At 41.5% G+C, this 26,599-nt stretch overlaps 1 protein-coding gene across 9 annotated transcripts in view; it reads left to right on the top strand.

Annotated features, from left to right (window-relative positions):
• Nucleotides 1–25,327, top strand: part of VSNL1 (visinin like 1) — a 93,589-nt gene extending 68,262 nt beyond the window's left edge. For all 9 annotated transcript variants that reach the window (XM_030036854.1, XM_030036852.1, XM_030036860.1 and 6 more), the window contains exons 3-4: nucleotides 22,430–22,645; nucleotides 23,577–25,327. In XM_030036854.1, coding sequence (XP_029892714.1) covers nucleotides 22,430–22,645; nucleotides 23,577–23,774 — 414 coding nt within the window. In that variant the 3' untranslated portion in view covers nucleotides 23,775–25,327. The remainder of the gene's footprint in view (nucleotides 1–22,429; nucleotides 22,646–23,576) is intronic.
• The last annotated feature ends 1,272 nt before the right edge of the window (nucleotides 25,328–26,599 follow it).

Below are 26,599 nucleotides of genomic sequence, written 5' to 3'. Positions count from 1 at the left end.
CTCATCCAAAAAAAAAAAAAAAGCACAGTTATTAGAGAAAAAGAAAAAAATCACCATTTGCTCTTATGAATCAAATTTGAATTTTTAAACTTAGCTTTTACTAAAAAAAAAATAGAATTATTTTTTAGTTAAACATAGAAATCAGAGCTCTCTGTTCCGATCTGCAATTATCTGCAATTGGGAGAATTCATCTTGTGAGCTGTAAATAATCTCTTCTCTCACTTCCTGATGTGAATGTTACATTATTTCACATGGGCTTTGGAAATTCAGGCCTTTCTCTTACTGTAAAGAAAAGTTTTTTAAAAGGTAGCAGTAAGGAGTTCTGTTTCTTATTCATCATTTCTGGGTGGACACTTTATTCTGATTATGTGAATTACAACTTCACCCCCTCCCCACACCTTACTTCTTGGTTGGTGTATTGCTGTGGCTCTTAAGAGGGACCCTGGGCTGCGTGGCAGCATGGGTTAGTGAGACACAGCCACGTGGGCTGTTCCGCAGTCCGGGGTGTTGCTGTGACCCACCTCAGAGACAGCAGTGGGACCAACAGCGTACATAATAAACTCTTCGCTGGACCAAGATGTGAAAACCAGGGAGCTCCGTGTGGGGAAACACCCATGCTAAGGTCATCTTCCATGTTGTCATCCTCTAAGGTTGTTCAGAGCTCCTCCTTCCCTCTCAGTCTCTTCTTTGTGGCCTTGGTCTGCTCTCTGCCTTCCTTCCCTGGCTCCATGGTGCCGTGTGTCTGCCCTCTCATCTGCTGGTCCTGGCTTCTGTGCTGCTCTTGTCGAAAATACCAGGGAGAAGCCCTGGGCCAGTGTGAACTGGTGAAGCGCTAGCGCTTCAGTGGAGGCACCAGCTGGGGAGCTGGCCCTTGATCTGGGTTCAAGGCAGCAGAGTTTCCACAGCTCTCTTTGAACTGTTTTTTGCTTTCTTTATCCTCTGTTCCCTCACAAAGATTTATTACCCTTGAGATATCTCAAGTTGACACTAATAGAAAATGAAGCTTTTCAGTAAGGGGGTAGAGGTCCTCTCTCAATGCCCGGTCAGTCCTTGACCTTCCTGCCTAGACTTTTAACAGCATTACAGTTCTGTTGATATGCTTTATTTTGCAGATACCACTAGCAATTAAACCAGGACCACCATCTCATTCTACGATGCTGCCAGACAGCTGTCAGATATTAATGACTGGAGTTCGCTATGACCAGAGCTGGATTAAAACTGGTGACCTACATGTGAAAGACTTTGTATCTCATTACCTCAAGCTATTCACCCCTAGATTTCTTTGAAATGTAATGCTGTTTTCTGGCTTGCTCTTATTAATCATGTTTGCTGGTGTCTGCCTGCTTTATTCAGTGAAATGTCTGGAGATCGATATTCCATGGACACCTCTCTCGTATCGCACACAATTTTCACCCATACTAATTTTTGTTCACGCTGACCGTAAGAGATCTAGAAACTGGATAATAACCCAGGAGTAAGAAGATCAAAGCTTTTTACATCTAGGTCACTACTAATAATCCAGTGGTGGTCATTAGAGCATATGTTTAGCAGCTGATGTAAATTCTTTCAATCCCCTTTCTTGGGGTCGCAAAATAAAATGTGCCTTCATTTTATTGGCATTTTTGGTGACTTCAGTGGGTGTGTGGCTAATTAAGAACAAATCTGTGAGCATGCTGTCTATTCCGGATTTGACCCCGTTTTAGTAAGCTGCTTGGGTGACTGCAGTCATTTCTGTAAGATGGGAACCAAATAAAGATCCAGTGTTGGAAAATGCTTCAAGCTGTCAATACAGTTTAGACCCTGCCTTGCCATGTGCTTCCATTCTGGGGGAAGATTATTGGTGTGGGGGTCCTACAGAAAGCCTGCAGCTGCTGCATGTTTCCAGAGAACACAGAATATGAAGAAATAAAGGTTCTAGGCAGAGGTCCAAAGCAGGGACATTGCCAGGGTTCAGTCTGCATTTTAATCTGCTAGCATACAAATTTTCCAGACAGACTGGTTCAGCAATTCAGATGGTCCCACCCCGACTTCTGGACAAAGCCAGTGAGACACATGACACATACACGTGTAAGAGGGAGCTCTGTATGCTGCATAGCTACTGCCAGATATAAAATACCATGAAGGAACAGAGAAATGCTTTGAATTCTGTCATGCATGCTTTTGGAAGGAGAGTGATGTTATTAGCAGTGAGATTGTCTCCTGAAATGGAAATACATAATTCAGTTTGTGGTTCAGTTAGTTCTATTAAAACTTGGTCTTTATTTCTGCTGTCAAAATACATTTAGAACAAAACCTTCAAGTGGAAGGCAGGAAAGATTAAATTGCTCTTATCTTTTCAAGTTAAACTGAAAAGAGATGTTGGTGGAAGGGGGTTCTGGAGGTAGAGCAGTGCCATAGCCTCTTTGTATCTGCTCCCCAGGTGGAGGGAGGACAAGCCTACAGGATCTTGGTGCAAGCTAAGGAATGTGCGGGTATCTTCCTTCCAATGTCATAAATGTTTCCAGTGAAAATGGTCACTTTTTTCAGAGCCCTGGAGCTCTGCCAATTCCCTGAAGCTTATTTGGATGCTGCCTAGCTTTTAGCAGCCCAGAAATGTTAAACGGCGTTAGACACAGGGGCAGTATGAAACTGGCCCCCCACTGTGGAAGCTCCTACTAGGTCCTCCATGCTTCACACTCTCCCTCAGCTTTGGACAATCTTTAAGTAAAGCTGAAAACCTGGCTTTAAATAGTGCAATGTAAAGCAATGAATGATGCAGTATTCAAATGTGAATGACTAACTTCAAGTAAACGGTTAGGACTTACTTGGAAACAACACAGACATAAAAGCCTCATCTTAGCTCATTGGTTTCTAATGCCTAAAACCAAAACCCAACCTTTCCATGGAGAATTTGGAAGAAGATCAGATTCATAATCCAAGGTATTTAGAAACCAAGATCTCACCTGCTTTACATGGAAACTGTAATTCCTGGGCTTTTAGGAGCAGCCAGAAATTTGCCTGCCCTCTCAGTAGTGCACTGTTTGCTCTCATGGCTCAAGAGCTGTAGATGATTCAGCCTTGCTAATTCTTGCCAATATCCAAAATTCAAAAAATGCTGTTTCTCATAGTTGTGTCTGGACTCCTTGGTAGTCTTCCTGGGGAGAGTTACGTGCTTCCACACCATGCAGTGTGAGTAACAGGCCGACACCTCCTAATGTCTGTATGTTGTATAACTAATTTGCACTGAGGCAATGAGCTTTGCACCTTCTGTTGTCAGCCTTGGGCGTGTTGTACATGTGCAGATTGACTCTGTGATGTGTGGCCATCCACTCTGGTGCTCTGGGTACATGTCAGACTTGCTGTGCTTCACTGGGGACTCAGTCTGCAAATGCAGGGTGGCCCTTTCTCTCAGAATTTGAGTTTTCCTAAAGGCTACTTAAAGCAAATATTACACGCTGTTTTCCACCCTAATGTCCCAAGCAGATGGACCCCAAAAGTAATAAGATGATAGGTCAGGTACGAAAGTGGTAGAGTTGGTAGGTGGCTTATTTATGGATGATCTTGCAAACTCGTTTGTTTTGTTGCCTTTCTTTGCTGGTACTCTGGTGTCCACCCATGTGGGTAGGTTGTGGGATTAGATTGATGCACTTAGGGATCACTCAGATTTCTGTAGATTTCTGTAGGTGTGAAAACAGCTCTTTTTAAAATTGAAAACCTGTTATTAACCACACATCTTACAAATTGCTATAGCTAGCTAAATCTACAGATTGTTACCTCTCCTGAGGCAATGGGAGCATTGATATCTGTCAAAGGAAAAGCACAAACTAGTTTGCTGTGACTGGAAAATGTACATTGCCCTCTTGTGAAAACACAGCTCTGCTGCACCAACAGAAATATCACGGATACATTTTAGTTGAAAAGTTAACATATTCTGCCACTCTATAAATATAGCACAGGTCAGTTGTTGCTTTAGACTGACATCTCAAATTGTGCTCATAGGACAACAGAACCAAATCTTTCCTATTTATGTACACAGGGTAGGAAAAAAAAACAGCTTTTTTTTCCCTTGGCTCTGCAGTCATTCTGGATTTTAGTCACTTCATCAGCATGCTGAACTGTACTGTCACTGTATCGCTGTGACAGCTTCACTTGTATTTCAGCTTCATGACAGGTCTCAAACACATGATATTGTGACCTCCAATTTGCATCGCCTTCAAGCTTCAGTGCCATACCATCCCTTTCTCTCCCTGTCATTTCATATCAGGATTTAGAATAGTTTGTTGTAGATTGCAGATAGTTTTGAATTTTGCTGGAAATGCAACAGGACTGTCTAGTTCATTAGTAAATCTGGAAAGGTTATAGCCATCATTAAAGACAGCATGAGGAAGTAGCCTTTTGTATTTCAGTTAAGAATTAAAATCTTGTTCTTCACTAAGCTATTTGTGTATTCAGCCTGTAGTCATGCAATCCTTCATAACCCAAGAAAACACAAAGTGCTCACCTGGAATGGGATTCAGCTCACGCCTGGTGTTGGGATATATAACCTGTCTTGGGATATATCACCCCATCAAGATGCAGCATCTCTTGCCATTGATGAAGAAGAATAAAGCAGTGAGCTTTGAATTGACGTTTGTCAGGCTGGCTGTTAAACTAAATGTGGCAGAACATTTAAACACATCAGCTCGCAAAAATATTTTTTCAGCAAAAAATGCTACCAGAATAGAGATAGTATATTCACAGATGACAAATGTAGGTACTGTGGTATTGATTAGATGTCAGGACTGTCCACAGCTGAGTGGCAGTCAGAAATCTAGTGAATAAGAGAACCAGTCATGACCATGTTTTGGGGTGGGGCTGGAAGAAGTATTTATCCTGACAGCAGGTGAAAATGATTACATTTAAGACCTTCTTTCTCTGCCAGTAGGGCTTTACTTAGATTGAATTTAGATGGTTTTCTTCATGAATAACCTGGACAGCTGGGAAAAATCTACCTTTTTATGTGCTTGCTTTGAGTGTACTCTCACTGTTCCCCAAATGAAGAGAGCCAAAACCTTGACACCGGGAGTCTCCAACTGACAGACTTCTGTGAAAATACCACTGAGCTCTGGGAGCTTCCTAAGAGCTGGTGGTCTGCTTACACTCTAATAGGAGAGACTGAGCTATCAGAGGTACAGACTCTTTCTGACACTTGTGTAAGAGAGGAAGAACAGAGCTACCTCAGAAAGCAGTTTCTGATTGACCTTCATAGATTTAGGTGCTTTCAGTATTCTCTCTCCAGTGTACTCAGACAACCCAAGATACTGCTGCTGACTGCTAATGGTGTTTGCTTGGGTGAGTGCTTAAAATGTTCAGTTTGAGAGCTCTGGTGCTGTGGTTTAGAATTTTACCTTCTTTCTCACGAGTTGTCTCTGCCCAGGGTCATGGCAGATGCTGCTGCTAAATCTGCCCTGGCAGCTGGACTAGGTATCCTCTGGGCTCCATCCCAGGTGCAGGAAGAAATGCCGGTGTTGTGTTTTCTAGTTGGACCCCAGACCCCAGCCTGGAAGACAAGCTTCTCCATATTTTGACAGCACTAAAAAGCATTGGCGCCCATTAGCTTGGTAGGCTATTAATTTTTCTTCAGACATGTCTGTCTAAGGCATATTTCAAGTTTCTTGTCTCCTATTGTTTAACAGGGACTATATGCAATTTTCCTGTGTTTCTTGTTCAGTAAGTATTTGTTACATCCTCAGAGACTGAATTCCCTGGATGGTTTGTTGAAGGTCTTTGGCTGAACAGTATTATCACCCTTAGGTATTTGGCTGTCACTGAGGAAAGATCCAAAGAATTCTGAGACTTCTTTACAAGGAAATCTGGTTGTAACCTTAGTTATAAAGATGCTGCCACCTCTCCGTGAAGATCTCATGCTATGAGAAGGGGGGCTTTGCCCTATTTTTATGAGAGCATGAACTCTAAGACAAAATGCCAACTCTGCCATATGTTTTAAGATGCCACATGGAGTCTCTGTGAAACTAGTTGCATTCTAGAGACAGCTGCCTTAAGAGAGTGGTTGTTCATTGACTGCCTCTCGCATATGATTTATGAAGTGTCTAGAGGCTTGACAATCCTTTGACCATCAAGAGGAGCCTTTAAGCCAGGAGTGTGTTGAGAAAGGAGTGCAATAGGAGGACAAATTCAGAAAAGCCCCCGTGCTGGAGAAGATGCCTACTCGTTACTTCTGTGATGATAGCAACCGGTCGAGAGAATACTTTCTTGTTTTATTCTTGTTTTCTTGTAACTTTGGTTTTGATTTTTTGTTGTTTTTGTTTGAGAATTTAACAACTTACTAGAATTAGCTCATTATTTTTCATCCTTAATTACATCTGGTATGAAATGTGAATCTATCAAATGCGTGTGAAATATATGTCATTACTGTTCCTCTAGAAATAACTCATCTCTAGAGAGCATAATATGCAGTCAACTCATAGAGGAGATATGTCAGGAATTGGGCTGTATCTCCCAGCTGCAAACTTCAAAAGGGTGTTTTGGGAACTGGCATCACCAAGAACAGTGTTCCTGGGAGGATCCCTCTTGGCAAGCGTAAACCAGCATCCTTCTGGAAAGCAGTTGGTATCATAATAGTTTGGTCATGATTACATAGTTTATTGTTCAACCATTAATGTCTATAGGGCTTTTTATTAATCTTTATTGACTCTGAGGTACAAGAATATTAAAGAATACGTGATCGGCTGCTCTCATAAGATAAGAGAGCTAACTTACCCGAAGGCATGTGCAACTAATTCTCCTTCAAACTCTCACCCCAATACTGAACTCTTTTTTTGCCGTTATTATTGTTACTGTATTGTTCCATGCTTGCTAAGGACTGAGTAGCTGTTGTTGTGTATTCATGAAAGCCTACAACCTGATTTATTTAACATGTTTACCAGAATACTTGGGGGAAAAAGTCAAATCTATTACTCATATTCATTACTCAGTGTGGAAAAGCAACAGTTGTTCCCCAGTGTGAGCTAGTTACCATAATTATACTGCTGGGCAGTTCAAATTGCATCAGTCTACATTTTTGAGTGTATTTTTGAGGTAATGTTTATTAATGGGAAACACTGATTTTGATACATCCCTTTGGTTATGCTTTGCTATGTCTATAAATAGACCTTGTATTTTGCTCCTTGCAAGTGGATTTAGTTGGGCTTTCAGGTTTTTAGAGATTTTTTTTGTAGCTGAGGGGAAGAATTCAAATGGATCTGATTTTGAAATGAAATTGCATTCACCACTACAGTGAAGACATCGGTTTTACATTTGTCATGCTCAGAATTTTATGCGCAGCTAAAGTGGTATGGGTGTCTTCAGTTGGTTTGGTGCACACAGAGTAATTTAATCTGAAGGAGAAAGAACGTGTAAATACACTAAGCTTGTGTGATAAATAAAGCAGCAAGGAATCAGCATTAGAGAAGGGTATTGCTTAAGCGCTTTATATTGTGTCTTCTTTTCAGCTGACTCCTAATTATGTTATTGAAACTTCAGTCATTATAATGGTGTCAAATAGTGCATGCAATGAGATATCCTGGTGTTGGAAGAATGGCATGGGTAGTAGCTTTCTTCTAAGCGTGCATGTTGATGCATCTTTTTTGTTAGTATGGTTTTGTTCACCTTTTTAGATAAAGATAGTTTTTAATTAAAGGTAACTCGTTCTCTGCAGATTTTAGAATTTATTTTATGCTATTCCTTTGTATGATCTTACTGCATTCAAGTGTTAAGTCATTTATAGACTAAGTATATGAATAATTATAAGATCTTAAAGGAACCAAGTGACAGGTAAGCTCTTAGCTGGTTGATTTGTCTGTAACAGAAGAGGCTGCTCTACGCATTGTAGCTTTTTGCTTCAGTGGTGGTTTTCTCATGGCAAAAAGGAGCTGAAATTCAAAGGTACCATGCACTGAAGGATTTAAGTTACTTAAGCAGGCAAATGCAGGAGAAGGCAACCCTGCCTCTCACTTGCAATGCTTTAAATGAACAAGCAGCATGATGCAGTTTATACTAATAGGTTTACAGATTTCTCTAAAATGAGCCCTTGTGGTCATGTCTGATACCTGAAAGAGTGGATAACACCACAGAAACCCACTGAAAAGTGATAATACAAAGTTACAGTACTGAGGAAACAGAATCTGTGGGGTAATTTTCCCCCTCCAAATACCCAGTTCACTTAAGTTAATCTCATAGAAGTCTGCATGCCCCAGGAGTTGGTTGGAGTAGAAGGGATGAAACTGGGGAGAAGCTCTACTCTGTGGGATGATACTGTCTTCTTTAGCTGGCCAATTGCCTAAAAAGGAGACACGTTTGGGAAACATATAATAATACTAAGTATAACTGGTATCAATATCCAGATTTTGTCTGCATTGGCTCATGAGCACAGTCAGTACTAGAACAGCAACAGCATATCCAGGGAGATGGCATCTCTGTGTGAAAGCAGTGGTCCATATGGCCCACAGGGAGTTTTTCTACATCTCTTTCTACAGATAGCAAAGAACATAACTGATGGAAAAAAATAGTTTGTATACAATGAGGATTTTCCCTTCTTGCACCATTTTAGAGAAGGAACAAGAACGTAATGCTCCTTTACATCCTTCCATTCATCCTTTGAAAGTCTTTGTTCAAGTTTCCTTCCCCTTAGGGAAGTTGATCTGTGGAACTAACAGACAAGGAGACGGTGTACCCAAGAGCTGTCATTGTTTGAATACCTGTGGTTTATTCTAGACCTGCCCATAGTTCTTAATTCCCAGAAGATGACACATGGGCTGTGTTATTCCCTTCTCTTTTCCTACCCTTGGGAAAATCCACTGGATCAAGTCAGAAAGAAAAGTCTTCCAGACTCCTTGCACTGACTTCCTCTTTCATCTTTCTTTTTCTTCTATGTTGAGCTTTAGGTTTTATCCAAATGCTGCTCAACCGAGATTCCTAGATATTGTGACAGCAATAATAATACTGTTATTCACATGGAACTACAAATGTGCACAACACTTCACATAAATAAAACTAGGATTTTTTAAACATCTGTAAGCTCAAGAGTATTGTCCTCCAAGACATTTTTTTCTAAGCAAGAACTGATTTAGTCCACTCCTTTGATATATATCTAAATATCTCTGTATATAGATATATATAGTTATATGTGCATGATCCTTTGCACCAGAATGCTGGTATTTCAAAGTTTTTATATACTATTGGGCTTGTAAGTCTTGGCGTTGACCTTTCAAAAGGTTTGTGTTACAAGAGAAAGCCTAGATATGGAAGAAAATGCATTACCTTGCAAAGCTGGAAACTTAAAACTCCACTGTGTTAAAAGAGTCCTTTTTTATTATTATTCTCCATAAGAACAGAATGGAAAGGGTTTCAGGTGGACAGATCTCCTAAGTAGGGCTGTACAAAATTTTCAGAAGGAAATCTGAAAACCTATCTGCTCACAGCTTCATTGCAAAAGAAAAGCTTTGAGACAGGCCATGCAGCAGTTAGAAATGTGGGACCATTTCCAATTTCAAATGATTAGAAACTTCAATTTAGTACAGTTCCTCTGTGAGTTGTAGGATTGCTTTGAAACTCAGAACTGAAAATAAAAGTCATTAGGATATGCCTAGGGACAGCAGGGAAAAAAAGGATAATACCAAATTATTGCCCATTTGGCCCTTATCTATTACGCTAACTATTGCTGCTATTGCTACCATCCTTCCTGCCTCTCACCTCTAACTTCAGGGTCCTTCCCATTCCCTTAGCTCTTCCCCCTTTTGTCCCGCATTGAAACCTTATTCTGTAACACATCCTGTTACCAATGCTGATCAGATATCTGTTTGTGTGCCAAGACCCCAGGAGTTTAGGGACAGATGTGTGGCCTCCAAGCAGAGATGTCAGGATTTACCCAGGTGGGTTCCCAAGTACTCTGTGTCATTAACCTTGCCTAGCCCTTAGGCATTGTTAAACCTTTTGGGTACAACACAAAAAATAACCACTCCCAGTCCATTGCTTGGGATTGGTTGGGCACAGAGGGACGAAGTGCACACCACTGCACACTGACTGACCTAGAGACTGTGGCTGTAGTCTGGTTATTTATCCTGTTACATGTGTTCCTACTGGGACCAAGCTGCCTGGAGGTGCAGGCTGGGGTTCCCTTTTCTAGTCTGTGATGGCAATGAGCAGCAGGGCACACCGATTTTGGGGGCAGTCAGCCCTTCCCATTTTCTTTCCTTGAATACTCAATGCTTTTCTCAGCAGACCAAGTTCTCTCAAGGTGCTCGTGGTACCATACAACTTTCCTCTTTTTCCACTCCTTTGGTCTTTCTGGACTTCAGGTTGTAAGTTTCCTTCCTTGGATGGAGAGCTTTATGGACTGCTCTACAGCCAAAGGCTTTATGAACTGGAAAAGGTATCTGAGTCCACCAATTCCGAGCTCATTGGAGTGAGCTGTGCTTGTAAGGGAATTGATAATTCTCCCCAGAAGTTAAAGCTATTTGTTGGTAATTCCTGAATTAGCAGGTTTTGCACTCAATATCAAGAAAAGGGATTTTGTAGTTTAGCACTCACTGAGATCTTGAGGTTCAAATCATCAGTTCTCTGATACTCCCAGCTAAGCCATTTTCCTTCTCTTTCTGCAGTTTCCTGTCTGCAGTACTGGGCTGTAACAACTCCCTATGTATAAGAATTTAAGGAGGACATATTACATAAGTATATGAGACAGATATTTCAGGCATGAGAATTTTTTCTGCAGTTCCATCTGTATATTCATAAGATGGTTGTCTCAGAATTCAGCGACTCGTGTTTCAAATCCCTTTTTGGCTGGAAATAGCACTTACTGATGCTTCTATAGTCCCATTCTTTTGGGAAATTTGCACTAAGGACTTCTCAACACAGCAGGCACAGCATTCAAGTTAATACTGTGAACCTTTGGAGCCAACACTCCCTGGGAAAATAAAGCCTTTTTCAGAAATGAAAAGGAGTCAGATGATCTTTACTGGGGGGGGTGGGGAATAAAAAAGGAAATGTCCCAGATCAGTGTATTCTCCATCTGGTATGTTCCCAGATTCCTAAAGAGATAACATGGTGTCAAGAAAAAGGATATTGTAATTAGGCTGGGGCATAGCTACAGCACAGCAGGATCCTGACATTGTCATAGCCTTGTGCTATCGCTGACCTTGGGGTAGTGGAAAACTGTGCCAAACTTAAAATAAATAAAGTGTTCCAGTGATGCTGCTCAGTTAAGGAAGATCAAAGAGAAATAACATTTAATCAGTGGTAGTCATGGTATTATGCACTAGCAATACTAATTGTTTTGACAACAATTCTCTCTGAAGATTTCTTTTTGTTAGCACTGAGTAATAACTGATCTGCTAGCGTATTGACCTATAGCACTATCACAGCTCAATTAAGTTTCTTATTGTCCAAATTTAATCAGAGAAAAGCTGAGATTGAAAATCGATTCATTTCCTGCTAGTTAATGACTAATTCCCCACAAATGTGAATATAGAGATTAACTTTTCAGATTGAAAGTTTATTTTAGAGGTAGACCCTGCCAGATGGATGTTTGAGAAGAAGCGTGACTTCTCTTTTCCCATCCATCTTCCTCCAACCTCTTGGCATATGCTCTTTTTTTACTGTGGGTCTTGCTTCATCATAGCCTGTGGTGTGTGCTTGTTCTCTGGTCTCTTAACTTAACCCATATCTCACACAGTTGCAAGGAACTGGTATTGATAATTCAAGGTCAGCTCCTAAATTCTCAAATATTTCTTCTCCATATGCTTCAAATGAGCATTTCTGCAGTGGCTAAAAACATCTGCAAGACAGGGTGACTTAGTCCTTATCAATAACATAAGAGCTTGTCACAGTCCTTGGAGGTCTGGGTAAGACACAGACTCTTCTCTGATCCCACTTCAGCCTGTACAAGTTGTGAACTTTCCCTGTGAAAGGGAGAAATTACATTTCTTGGCTCTTCTAAATATTTCTTCTTTATGTGAAGAACTAACAGCTGCTTATAAGCCTCCCCATGTGTCTGTGCATGCATATGTGTTCACAGTATTAAAGCTACTGAGCAGTGGCATAAGCAGTAAACATCCATGAGGTTTGGCAGTTGTCCCCAGTTCTTGCTGGTTGTATGACTCCCACTGCAGCGGTATCTGAAATAGTCGCAATTCTTTGTTGGGTTTATCCTTGCAGCGCACCTCTGAGGTGGGGACATCTCACGAATTTACACATGGAGAACTGAGACCTGGATCTAAATAGACATTTAGACTCTGCTCTTTGGTGCTGCTCGAGACTGTCCTTTCCAGAGGCTCAGCCCCGTGGCTCAGCTGCTCCTGAAACCTATAGACCCGCGGCTGTGGATGGTGCCCACTGCCTTGGGACCCTCCGGCAAGCTGAAGCCAGGTGGTTGGAGGCAGTTTTTCCTAGGTGGGATATTTCTACCTTACACTGCAGATGTGCTTAACAGTGCAGCTATACCAGACTCAGCATCTATGGGCTCAAAAGGCTGGAGGGGTTTTACTGTGAAGATTGGCTCTGGGACAGTGTATATGGGGGTTTTTTTCATGTCTCTGTATTGTTCCTGTTCTGTAACTGATGCTTTATCCCTGACGTCTTTTTTTATTCACCTTCCTGAAGAAAATACCATGCTGGTTTCTGCTTTGCAGCAATGAGTTTTGCCAGTGTTGAAAGGTTCAGGTCTGTGTCCTGTCAGCCTGAAGTCCAGATTCATGTGTATCAATCCATTGTAATCCTATGGGGTAATCTCTTCCCTGATACTCAGCAAAACATAATCAGACTCTTTTTTTTTTTCTGACTTGAGAGAACTTGATTCCTCCGAAGGAATCTGGCTGGTAAAAGCCATGCAGGCCTGCAGTACTGGGTTGTGGCATTGCATGATCCGAGTCTGCATTTTTCCAGTGGGTCACCCAGTGGACCTCTTATCTGCATAAAGCACAATAAAAATGCTAGAGTTGAGCCAGAATATGGACTTTCTGCCAGATACTGAGCAGGGACTCACATGCTTTGGGTGTGAAGTGCTTTGGTACGTGTATGACAAGCTGGAAGGAGATAATAACCCTTCAAAGGCTGAATGGAAGAAGAGGCAGAAACAGGAAAACTGATAATGTTCTGCTCCCAGGAAAGGCAGCTGTAGGAGGAACACAAAATGAATCTGACTTCTGAAGCAGTGTAGCTGTATTAACATGCAATAGAAAAAAATACATCGATGCAGTTGCTTTATTGCATATTCCGTCAGCAGAAGCTGCATTCCTACACATGGACAGGCTAAATATCATCATCTACTTTGATAATCTTGCTGTTTCTTGAGTTATGTTAGTGCTTTAGAGTAATACATTGAGCTTGGATTTCAAAAGGTACATACTCTGACACAGCAGTGCCATTTTTATCCATTTATTTGTATTTTGGAAGGCAGAGAAAATACAGTTCACTAGCCATGAACAGAGTTTGTTAGGGCTATGTTTGCTTTTTCCGGCTTCATCTGCAAATTAAAAATAGCTAAGCAAAAGAAATTTTTAAGCTAACTAGCCTGGTAATATATACAAGATGTGGTTGGGCAAGGCCCTCAGCTTTGAAATGTATTCCACAAAACCCCGCTGCTATTCCAGGCAGTTTTACATGCATCATTAACCCACAAGACACAACCAACCTGCCCATTTTCCTCTGGTTGCACCTGTGGTGGAGCAGAAGGGAGATCCCCATCAGCCCCATTAGTGCAGCACTTGCTTCAGCTCACGTGGAGATCAGTGGCATCAGTGCTGTAGCTGGGGGTGAGCTATTGTGAGAGCTTTTAGACCTCTCCTAGAATTTCTCTGCATAACAGAGTGATAATGCAGTGTAGGGAGGAACAGAGGATAAGGAGAAGTGTGACAAGAGGGTCCCCATCCGTACCACAATTCTGAACATCGTGTCTGGTTCTGTTACAGCATCCTGTCTCTAGCACAGTGCAGAAACATCATCCAATTCCACCTCCTGGATTTTCAGTAATGAAATTAAATTGTTGTAACCCTCACTTCATTTTTGATGCATATGAACAGGACAGCCCCAGACCTTTCAGAGGCATGCGATGCGTCTTTCTGTGCTGATGTGCTGCTACTCTGTGGCTGAGAGCTGGGAACAGAACAGGAACATCTGTATCTCTGGGATCCAAATCCCTTAATGTTTGATTAAATTGTTAATAGAAGCATGCATAGCTGCTGAAATTACTTCTGCTTCTGTGGAGCCAAATTCTTAGGTGCTCATTCATTGCCTGTTATGTCTCTGCAGTAAACTTCTGCCTTGGAGAGCTCTGAGACTGAAATCCTCAGTGGTTATCTAAAAGCATCTAAATGCTTTTCATTTAAAGGGCAGTTGGGGATAGGAACCACAGAAGGACTTCAGCACAGTAAGATGTGGTTAATTGCCTCTGGGAACAGGATCTCCAAACTCTAGACAGAAGAGTTGTGTGAGAAAAGCCCTTGGAGATCCACAGCTAAAACATTTGGACACCTTAGAGTGATGGAAGACTATGGAGGTGATTGCTCAGTACCCTTCACTGCCTGTGTCCCTTTGTGGGTTTGCCCTTGGAGGTCTGGACTTGCATAACAACATTTGGATGTGTTTCAGTTCATTAAAGATCTCATCCAATGAATAGTAACTCAGGGAAAAACTTTGACAGAACTAGAAAGTGGTAAGGAAATGCTTTCAGGTTTAGCATGATCATAGGGCCAATTCAAAACCCATTGAAGTAATTGGATCATTTGCATTGGCCCATACTGCTAATAACATATATTCTGCTTAGTATCATAGAGGTTAAGATGCAGATGAAGTGAAAGGAGAATTGTGAAAATCACCTGAGTTAAAGTAGATTTTTAAGCATATTTAGTGGGGGAAATACTAGAATCCAAATCTTCTGCCTCCTAAAGCAGCTCCTCAACCACTGATTTGTTAAAAAAAAGTTTGCTCTCTTTCTAATCCCTTTAATATTAGTTCACACAAGCTGTTCCCAGTTTGGAAACTCACAGTTCCCTGGTCCATTCTATGCTGTAGCTGGTGCTTTCTCCTAAGCTGCCTGTTTGGCTTGTCTCAGATAGGGGAGGGAAGCAAGAGTGGGGTTTCCACATCCAAGCTGAGACCTTTCAGCAGGGAAAGGATGTTGCATCATCCCACTGCTGTGATTTTGGAAAGCCTGTTTTGTAGGCAAGCACTGAAAACACTCATTCAGCCAAATGTATGTAGAAGATAGCTGGGAAGAGGCCTAGTCTGAGAATTACAAGGACTAGAAGTCTCCCTGCTTAGGACTGTGAAGACTTACTTTGCAATAAAAAACAATTTAAGCTTAATGATGCCTCTGCTCCCCCTACAGCCAGTCAAGGGAGAAGTCTCTGACACCTAATTTGACCACTTCAGGTAGCTCTTTGGAGAAGCCTCACTCCATTGACCAAGAGTGATGCTCGGCACCGATCCAGGGCGATGCTGTGGCTCTCACACCCGCAGGCATTCCTGCTCACAGCCCCATCCTGCTCGGCCTTGCCCTGTCCCACTGGTGCCTCCCCATCAGTCCCCACTATACCCTTGGCGGGATGCTCTCTGCCAGCCCTCTCTGCTCCAGCACTGGGCATGGAGGCAGCTCGCAACATTTTGCATTCATTTCGCTGGCATTAATCCGGAGAATACGGGTGAGACATAAGATGAATAAGAGGGGCACATTGCATCTTATCCATTCTTAATCCACATATCCTCAGGAAGTCTTGAAAATGTGTCCTTATTTATTTTAAAGGTATATCTGTCCTGATCTGCCCTTGAGCTGTGTATTCCCAGGGCAGTGAAATCTCTTCCAGAAGAAGGACAGATGTACTGGCTGTGTCTTTGTGTGCTGCCGTGGTTGTGCTCTTGTTACGTTAGTTTTCAATTTTGTACAAAGAGGTGCTGGCAGGCACAGGCTGCAGCCCTGCAGGTCGCCCTGGTGCCAGAGCAGCACAACCTTCCCGACAGGTCTCGACGGTTGCAGCCTGTACATGTCTTCCCCTTCTCATGCCTTAACACGTGAAGTGCAAGAGTACAGTATGTTATAGAAAGTTACGATTATTTTTTCTAAAGGAGAGAATTAAAAAGTAATCTTTTTTCCTTGTCTCCTCAACTCCTGCGTTTGTACTGCTGGCAAGAGGAACGCAGAGCTTTGTCCTTTTGAAAAACTAGTGAGCAGCAATCTGCTCCCCAGTCATCACAGGCATTCCCCTACCCCTAGTGACCTCACTTCTGATGATCTGTAAGATGGGGCTTGACCAGCAGCTATCAGCACCTGGGTTCAAATTTAAGAGGTTTGCTATAAAAAATACCCATCTGAGCTTCTACCAGCAGCCAAACTTTCTGATTCTCAAAGTGCTCGTGTTCTCCACTTACAAAGGTGAACTGGGTACCTAGCAAACTTATTAAAGAGAGGAAAGAAAATCCTAACAAAGTAGATAAAAAGGGTGACTCCTTCCTAAAGTGTAACAGCATCAATTGTATAAGGTTTTTCCCATGGAAGCCAACTGGTAGGCTTGTTTCCACATGCTGTCCCCCAATGATGCTCGCACTGCTCCTTGCACTGGCTGTGCCCAGCTCGTCCCTCTTTGTTGCTTCAGCCCTCGGCAGAGCGTGACAGTGCTGAGCCCTGAACGGGGCGTCTCATCTCCTGGGGGAATCGGCCGCTGCTTCTTCCATCTTCTCCAAGCCTGGGATACAGAAGCCCTGTACCACCTCCTGCTCGCCTGCCTCCTGTTCTGCCCTCCAGCTCCCACCTCGGTGCTGGAAGCTGTGACCTTACATCAGTGACGGAGTCATCACCTGGGCGTGTGTAGGCAGCGTGTTCAGCTTTCTGTACACTACTCTAATTCTGGTTTTCTCCATTTTATAGCAGAATTTCCCTTTTAATAGAAATGCATCTCAAACATGATAACACATTGCATGAAAAACAGAGCACCGCTCAGGCCAGTCTATAGATTTGCTCCACCCCACTCTACCAATGAAGGAGAGACCCTTCTTTTTTGGACCCCCCCATCACTGGGGAATTTGGGGAAGTGTATTGCTTTTGATTTCATTTTTTTCTTTATGTTTTAGCCATATGCTAAACCTTTAGCCGTATGCTTTAGCATATGCTTTATGCTTTTTCAGTAACTCCCAAAGTTGATCTGAATAGAGTTGGTCACAGAGTTGTCTGTGAACAGAATCACTTCAAAGATGCTAAAGCATCTGCAGGCAAGCAGATAAATATTTCTAGGTATTTGATCAGTTTCCCCAAGCCTTAAGTTACGTACAATTTGTAGATTCTGTTTGCTAGATACCGTAATTCCAGGACCCTTTGGAAGCCCCCCATATACCAGAAAGGTGTCCAGAAACACTGTGGGAGCTAAGAATCTGCAAGACAATCTTCTCCTCCAAAATTCAGAAGCAGAATAAGAGGGATTATTTTTTTTTTCTTCCTTTTTCCTTTCCTAATTTGTAGTTGTCTATAGAGAGAACACATTCTTCACACACCAGCATGTTGACCTTTCAGAAAACGCACAGGCCAAGCACAAGATGAGACTAGAGAAGCAGAAACAAAGGAATGACCAGTGTTTGGTCACTCGTGGAGCTGACTGCTGTAAAAAGCCCAGGCTTGTCTTGAGTTTTGGATGAAAAGGGTAAAGCAGGAGACAATGCTGGTGTGTAGAGGGCACTTTTCAGTGGTACCATTGCAGTAGAAGGGAACTAGTTGCTTTCATATGTAGATTGATCACCTGGACAAGGGTTTGCAGAGGAGGCTGAAGGCACTGACTTGCCCAGTGGCTGTAGCCTCTGAAAATCCCAATTGCATTTCTTTGTTTCTGAGGCATTCACTGAGCTCATGCCAGAGTGCTATATAACGTGGACTAAACCACCCTCCTCATATTCCCCCTGCCCAAAATGGGTGTTTGTCTTCCAGAGATCCCCGTCTTCCATTGCCACTTGGCTCAGACTAGTCTTGAAGTAGTTAAGTCTGTGCCTTTACACCTTGCTAAGGCCTCACTGTATTTTAATAGTCAAATAATATTTTACCATAGCTGGTTTGTTTTGCTCTGTGATTGTTTTGGTTTTCTTTTACTCCATTTCTTATTTATGAATCATTTCAAAACAGGCCAATGGAAGTCTTCAAGTAGGCTTTTAAACAAGTTTTGACAATGTTTTTTAGTCATTCAGAGCTAAAAATAATACAAATCAGCAGGTACAGTCTAGAGAAGAGTGCCTTCAGCCCCTAAAGGACCTTTTACTGCATTTGCTCCCTAGAGGGAGGCAAATAGGGAGGAAAAAAAAAGAAAAAAAAAAAAAAAAGGCATCTGTTCCATTTGTTCACCTTACTAGGCTGTAAATGCCAAGGCTTAGCTCTGAGCAGTGCTACCATGTTCTTCACCTCAGAAGAGAAAAATCTGTCTTGTCTGTGATGAAAAAATTAGAAGGATTCTTTTCTCCCTGCTACGTGAGGTTAATGGTATGACTGGCACAAGAGGTAGTCACAGCTTGCTTATGCTCCTCTAATGGGACGCTGAATGATATGTTCATGTTTTCCCAAGAATAATTTAGAAATGGTCTTTGGCATCTCCAGTCACTGGCCCCTCCTAATCCCTTGCTTCGTTCTTGGGCTCTTGAGTATTTTTGAGTGTCTGCCACTTCTTAGCCATTTTTGTAGGTGACCTTCTTCATTGTAGTTTAGTTCTTTGGTCTCACCAGTACATTTGTACCATTTCTCAATCTGGATCACAGGAGAAAGCACCTGAATGTATTTTGGTTCTCTGGACAGCAAAAAGGACAATCCCATTTCCCTCTAGCTGCTTGCCTTTCTGTTACAGAGACTGTGGAGTGACAGAGTCACAGAAATACTGATCGGGCAGCATCCTCAGCAATAGTCAGCTTTTAACAGAAACCCTTGGAAGACTGTAAAATTTTGACGTATTTTGTTTTGTAACACATATGTCACAGGACAGTAATCAGTATAGATTTAAAAAGCAAGGGATTTGTCTTTTCAGCTTTGAACAGCCAGCAAGCTCCCAAGAATAGAAGGGGCAGCAGTGGAGTCCTGGTGGAGCTACAGGGCACAAGAACCACTTCTTAATTTCTCACCACTAGTCTGCAGAAGTGTACATCTATCTGTACACACATGTAAAATTAAATATCACCTATGTTAACATCTGCAATTGGTACAGAAGTTGGGGGGGCAGGTAGATCATGAAGAAGAGGAAGCAGTGAGCAGGATTTTCAATAACCTGCAAATAATGTTCAGGTTTTGGATAACATTCACATAACTTTGTTCTGACACAGCCAAATTTAGGACTGTGAGCCCCAAGAGCCTTCCCGCAGAGGGAGCTCTGTTTGCTTTGACAAAAGGTTGAGGTTTGCACTAGAAAAGCAATTCAGCAAGGTCTGGTAGCTGCAGTCACTGCAGTCCTGAGTTGTATCAGAGAGAGAATCCACGTATCTTTGTAAGTGTTTACAAGCCCAATCATGCTTACCATAATGGAGTCCTAAAATTTTTAAAGGTCAAAAAGCAGAAAGTACAGAAAGAGCTGCAATAGTACCTTGAGGTATTTATAGCTCCATCAGTTTGGATTATCAAAACAGAAATAGGGGCTGGGCTGAGTACAGGCAGGTTACGTTTTTCAGGAAGAGACAATACCAAATGCCTCTTTCAGCTATTGGAGATGGGGTGTAGAAGCAGTGGGTGGATGCTGACCCATACAAAGTCAAATGAGAAAAATCACAACTTGAACAGGAATGTTAACCTGGACAAAATACCACCGGACTGGGTACAGCATCCCTCTCTCGATGACTCCAGATTATGTTCAAATATCTTCCCAAAAAGATACTTGGGAAGTGAGATGGGTGTATTTGATATCTCTTCTGGGATAATACAGTGATTTGCATCCCTTTGGGGGTAATTCACAACAGGGCAATATTCTTAATGGATGGAGGTGGACAAAATTTAACCCTGCTCTCTTTTGAGGTGAAGATGAAGATTTTTACATTGACTATAATGCCTCTGAGCCAGAGAAGCAGTTGTATCCTACATCTTCAGCAATGCAAAGGTTAACCAGAATTGTGTTTAAAAAGTTGATATCAGAGAAAACAGTTTAAAAGAAGCTTTCAGGTTAGGACCCCTTTGGCAATGCAGCAGTCATTCCTGACATGATGCTCATGGCCACATAGTGCAAGCAGCTGGCTGCACACTAAGTTTTGCATTTTTAAGGCAAGACACAGTATCCAAATTGTCATTTGGCCTCCTCAAGGGAAAACCAGCAGAGGCTTGCCATGTTCTACATCTGTATTTAGTCAGACAATTAGTAGCGCCCATTTCTGTATATGCTGTCAGATCCCTAAAAGCCCTGTGGTGGTTTAAGCCCGGCTGGCAACAAAGCACCACAAGGCTGTTTGCTCACTCGTCCCTGTGGGTGGGATGGGGAGGAGAAAAATACAATGAAAGTCTCATGGGTCAAGACAAGGACAGGGAGGGACCACTCACCACTTATGGTCATGAGCAAAAACCAGACTCAACTTGGAGAAAAAACAAAATCAATTTCATTTACTACAAATCATATCAAAACAAGGATGATGAGAAGTAAAACCAAATCTTAAAACACCTTCCCCCCACCCCTCTCTTCTTCCCAGGCTTAATTCCACTCCCAGTTTTCTCTCCCTCCTCCCCCCGGCGGCGCAGGGGGATGGGGAATGGGGGTTGGGGTCAGTTCCTCACACGCTGTCTCTGCCGCTCCTTCCTCCTCAGGGGGAGGACTCCTCACTCCTCCCCTGCTCCACCGTGGGGTCCCTCCCACGGGAGACAGTCCTCCACGAACTTCTCTAGCGTGGGGTCCTTCCCACGGGCTGCAGTTCTCCGTGAACTTCTCTGGCATAGGTCCTTCCCACGGGCTGCAGTCCTTCAGGCACAGCCTGCTCCAGCGCGGGCTTCCCCACGGAGTCCCGGCCATCCTGGGGGGCATCCACCCCCCTGCTCCGGCGTGGGCTCCTCTCTCCCCGGGCTGCAGGTGGGCATCTGCTCCCCCGCTCCCCTCCGTGGGCTGGGGGGGGGACAGCCTGCCATCACCACGGGCTGCGGGGGCATCAACCTCCTGCCCTCCTCCCTCACTGCCCTCGGGGTCTGCACAGGGGTTCCTCTCACACTCCAATCCCTACTCACCGCAGGTTCCCCTCTTAACTCTGTTCTCCCAGAGGCGCTACCGCCATCGCTGACGGGCTCGGCCTGGGCCAGCGGCGGGTCCGGCTTGGAGCCGGGGAAGCTTCTGGCAGCTTCTCACAGGAGCCGGCCCTGCAGCCCCCTTCCCTGGTACCAAAACTCCGCCACACAAAACCAGTACAATCCCCTATGAAATTTGAGTGTATTGTTCAAGAACTTTCGTAGCTGACCACAGCAACCATCAGACTGCAGCTCTGGCCAGGGAAATGGAAAATTGTGAAATGCAGATCCACTTCCTCAGCTCCCACTGAACTCTTTCCTTCAAACTTACATTATTAAATGCAGTACTTACTAAGAATCAGAATTTTAAAAAGCACAAAATGAGATTGCTCTCAGATTGGGAGTAATGCACATTTATATTTTAGGAGCATGAAAATCTCCATGAAATTGCACTGGGAATATAGACACAAACATTTGTGTACAGTCCCTGCACTGCATTGGGACTTCAGCGCTAGTTTAAAACTCCCTTTCTTAAGAGGTATGTTTTCTTGTGTCTGAGAAAGACTCAAATGCCACAGAAAGAAGAACTACTGTCTCAAATGTCTTAAATCATACACTTCCTGAGAGGAAAAAATACCAGCTGAAAAGCTACATGTTATGGTCATTTAAAATATTTTATTAAGCTACAGTCAGTTGCAGTGTTCGCAGATAATGGATATTAAACATGAAAAGCATTGCTCTGTATTGTTTAACTGAATCTCAGCTCTCATCTTACATACTTGTATTAATGTTGGCTGGCAGAAGAGAACATATGTTTCTTTTTTTATGCTATGTGTGGAGTTTTTTTTTTTTAAATAAGTGAAGTTATATAACAAGCCCACACATCTACTTGGTTGCAACATGTCAAGGGCTGGTTATTTGCAGGCAGAAAAAATACTGTTAAAATGCACCTTGGTTGCTGTATTTTATAGTCAGAGAATATTACATACAATCTCCCATTTGCACCCAACTTCATTTCAAGGTTCATCTCATTAACTTAGCGTTAAATATATTTGTAATATAGTTCGCAGTAAGCTAAGAGATTTTTGCAGAAACAAGTTTTTAATAATCATTACACTGTAACTGTTACAGAAGCTTATATTGCATATCTTCAGTTTCACACAAAGCCCACCAGCAAGTCTTCATAAATGCCTCACTTCAATATTTTGCAGGCAGGTACAGAGCTTTCTTCCTTACATTGCCCACAGTTCTATTTATTACTTTATTTTGCAGTTCTTTCCATATGGAGATGCTTCAAAGTTTGCCCAGCATGCCTTCCGAACCTTTGATAAAAACGGAGATGGGACCATTGACTTCAGAGAGTTCATCTGTGCACTGTCCATCACCTCACGAGGCAGTTTTGAGCAAAAGCTAAACTGGGCCTTCAACATGTACGACTTGGATGGTGATGGTAAAATTACAAGAGTGGAAATGCTGGAAATTATAGAGGTAAGATCAATATGACACTCAAAAATTACATGTCTGAACATTAATAAAATTTACTTGTTCACATACCCTTTAGATTTTAAGCACACAGGAGGTTGTACTGTATCATTAAAAGCATACATTACATACATTTGTCCTATACTGACTCATGCCTATGCTGCAAGCACACTAACATTTTAAAAGAGGTAATCTTTGAGAATTGCTGAGTGCATATGTGCATATAAGCTTTTAAATCCCCAGAGGTAATTTTTTTTTTTTCTGATGAACAGATTAACCATAAGAAGTCAGCAAAGGATTTACAAAACCCATCTCAAAATCACTTGACACCCACGAAATTAGTGGTTTGTAGCTCAAGTAGCTGAAACCTCACTGGAAATTAACTTTAGATGATTACAGAAATTTACAGGGGTAACACCAGACTATTTTAAGTGAGCTCTCACAAATGGGCTTTAAGATGACCACAGCATGTAACAGGAAGGATAAAGTTTACCACCCTCGTAATCTGCTGGCTACTTGCCACAGTAAATACCAGATTTTGCTCACATGTACACATAAAAAAACTATTAAAAGGTGATGACTTCTATAACTGATTATTTAGAATTTACGTGAAATATTTCAATGGAGTGATTAAAAGCCAAATAAACAGTTGATCTAGAGAATAGGTTACAACAGTTTTGCACTGTGAAACAGAAAGCCAAAAAAATTCATTCCAGAATGTAAAATGCAACCACCAAAAAAATCTACATCTAAAGAAAGTAAAACATATTCTTCCTTGTTTTAAGTATATGGACATAGGATTCTAAGAAAAAAAGAAAAAAAATCTTTAGGGAAACTGGCAATCATTTTATTGTTGGAATGTCTTTCCAGAATTTGATCACATCAAAAAATCAGGTTAATTCGTATGTTGAATTTTCCATTTGGTTTCTTTTCAAAGGCCATCTACAAAATGGTGGGCACTGTGATAATGATGAAAATGAATGAGGATGGTCTGACGCCTGAGCAACGGGTAGACAAGATCTTCAGTAAGATGGATAAGAACAAAGATGACCAGATCACACTGGATGAATTCAAAGAAGCTGCAAAGAGTGATCCTTCCATTGTATTACTCCTGCAGTGTGACATTCAAAAATGAGCTTGTGTACAACGCGTCATAGACTGCACAGAAGTTTAATGTTCCATTCAGTTTGCAGCTATTTCCACACACACAAAAATTTGCTTGGACTACCTATAAATGGACTTGCTTCTTGTGTTTGAAACACTTGTGTGCATGAGAATGTCATTTGCTAAAGAATTTTAAAAGTATATATTATAAAAATAAACTGCCACAACGTGATGTGTGCAATGTCATTTCATAACAACCCTATTCCTCTGAAGCCTGTGCAGCAGTCCTGTGCTGCAGTGAATTATATTATTTATTGTTCATGTTTTACTGATGCTAGCTCTGTGTCTCCTAGACTGAGTAATGTTAGTGACACTGAATTCCCATGGTAATGTTAACTGTTTATTATAAATCATGTCACCATTCTGCTGTAAAGTAGTACTGGACAGACAGAGGGGAAGAGTTCCTCAGCTCTTAAGTCTGATCCACACATGTGCTTGTATTGTCAGTGGATATAAATGTACTTCATTTGCATGCCTTTTAGGTTTGCCTTAATTCTTACCTCATTTGCATCCCTTCAATCTGGAAAGAGCTATGTCAGAGGAATGCAGTATAAAAAAAAAAAAAAAAGAAAATCCTGCTAAAATGATCCCTTAATTAAAAATATATATAAATATATATATATATAATGTTTAAAATATTGTTTTATTGGAAGTTTAAAGGTTTTATTGGAAGTGTATTGATCTTTGCCTGAATTTTCAAAAGCTTCCACAGAGGTTGCAATATATATGTCCCAAAATAAATTTATAACATTTGACCTTTTCCCCTAATTCTTATTTCATGTCTTTACCACAGTAATAGGAAAAAAAAAAGTTCAATCTCTTTAATTATCTGTCACTGTACTACTGAGAAATATATATTTCATTATGAAAGCATGAAGAAAACTTCTTTGCACGCACTCAACCCACTAGAAGAGTCATTTTATACGAAACCAAAAGTTGTAGTTCTTGTGTTTACCCACAGAGCAGCTGTTTATCCTCTAAGATTTGACAGTATACCTACTAGACCTGTGCTTACACAGCTTTTCAAGCTAGCTGGAAGTCAAATACAGTTTATTTGCTTGGTCTAAACCTGGTCTAATGTTTTTCCCTCCTTACATAAGAGTCTTTTCTCTTACCATATGACAATAAACTACCCCAGGTTTAATATAAACAGGCATGTTGTTAAAAATGAGTACTTATTGATAAATTAATCAAAGTATGATGATTGAGAAGGGATAGTGAAGAGAACCACCTTCCTCCTCAATTCTATGTGAATCAATCAAGTTTATACTGTGGCAAATACAAGTTCTGCACAGCCCTAGGAAAGCATCAAGAACTAGCAGACTGTAGAAATTGCAGATGAAAATCTTTCCTACACCACATTTCCCAGTTGCTTTAAACAGTTGGTTGCTTGCAGGATTAAAAAAAAAATAGTCTGAACATCTTATAATTGCATGTTTGATATTTCTTCTTTACCTTATGAAGAAACGAGACGGTACTCTTAATAGCTAAAAATCAAAACAATAAAACATGACACAAACCAAATCATTCTCTGTATTTTCAACTTTAAAAAGTGAAGTTCATCTTAAACTTGAGGGGGAAAAAAAACCCAACAAAATTTTATACATTTTGCTAACAAACATGGTGGGGGAAACACAGAGTCAGTTGTTGCCACAACCACAGCCATCCTCTCATATTTAAGTTTCTTCATATTCCAAACAAACAGCAAAAGGCAGAACTTTCAACTACATTTTTTAATACCAGAATTTTACTTAGACTACACAGGTAATAGTCTTAGCAAATTAAAGAGTGGTATACTTTGTACGTTTGGCTGTAACTTAAAAACACACATTCTGAAAATGTTACATACTTCTGAGAATGATATGCCTATTGTTTCCACTTAGGCTTAAACTACTAGTTATAGAGAGGATGTTGAATATTCCTGGGAATTTACGCCCCCCTGGTTTACATATACTTATTAGAGAAGCAGTACCTCATTCTACATTTCTTTGCACCTCAGATTTATGTAGCTGGACAGGCTCCATTTACTTTAATGCAGTGTTAAGCAATGCATTGCCATCCAAAATGGCCAACGATACAAACAGTCAGAAAATGTAACATCAGCACTGCAATTCTCTCTAGGTAGCTGGTATAGTAAACTCTGTATTTAAAGTACCAAGAATAAGATAGTTTTGAGACCTTGGTAGGATCACTGCAAAAAGAAGTGCATCCAAGCAAGTTCTTCAGTAATTGTTTATTCAGAACTAATCATCTACCATGAAAACAGTTGTTTATAATAATTACACAGTCAGGCACACATTTTCATCAAGTACAGTGCTAGATCAGAATAAATACAATCTATTGATTTGAACCAAAGACCAGAATTGTTGCCAACTGCTCCAATATTTCAAGTAAGTCTATAGAAGACTTGGGAGAAAGCTGAAGTGTTAGCTCAGTAGGAATGTGGTAATTTTCCTTAAGCTCTTTTCTCCACATAACTCATTATAAAACTACTAATGAAGATAAATGCTTTCTCTCCTGCCTCTTCACTCTTACTTTTTTGGATGATGAAGAAAATCAGGAGGAAATAATGCTATGCCATTCTATCATTTCATATTGTAAAAGGGTCTGAAACATTCTAGTTTCCTCATAAAATCAAGTCAAACTTAACACATGGTTCATGATCACATAATAGTATCGAGGACTCCCAATACAAACAAACTGGACTTGTGTTCCAGACAAGTTTTGCCAAGCAGGCACTTTGTATGACTCCCCCCCGCCCCCCCCGCCCCCCCCCCCCCCCCTCCCCCAGCTCCA

The sequence above is a fragment of the Aquila chrysaetos genome, chromosome 15 (genome assembly GCF_900496995.4).
Source record: "Aquila chrysaetos chrysaetos chromosome 15, bAquChr1.4, whole genome shotgun sequence".
In the NCBI taxonomy this organism is placed as follows: Eukaryota; Metazoa; Chordata; class Aves; order Accipitriformes; family Accipitridae; genus Aquila; species Aquila chrysaetos.
Note: the sequence above shows the minus strand (reverse complement) of the source record. Positions and strands in the feature narration are given on the sequence as shown.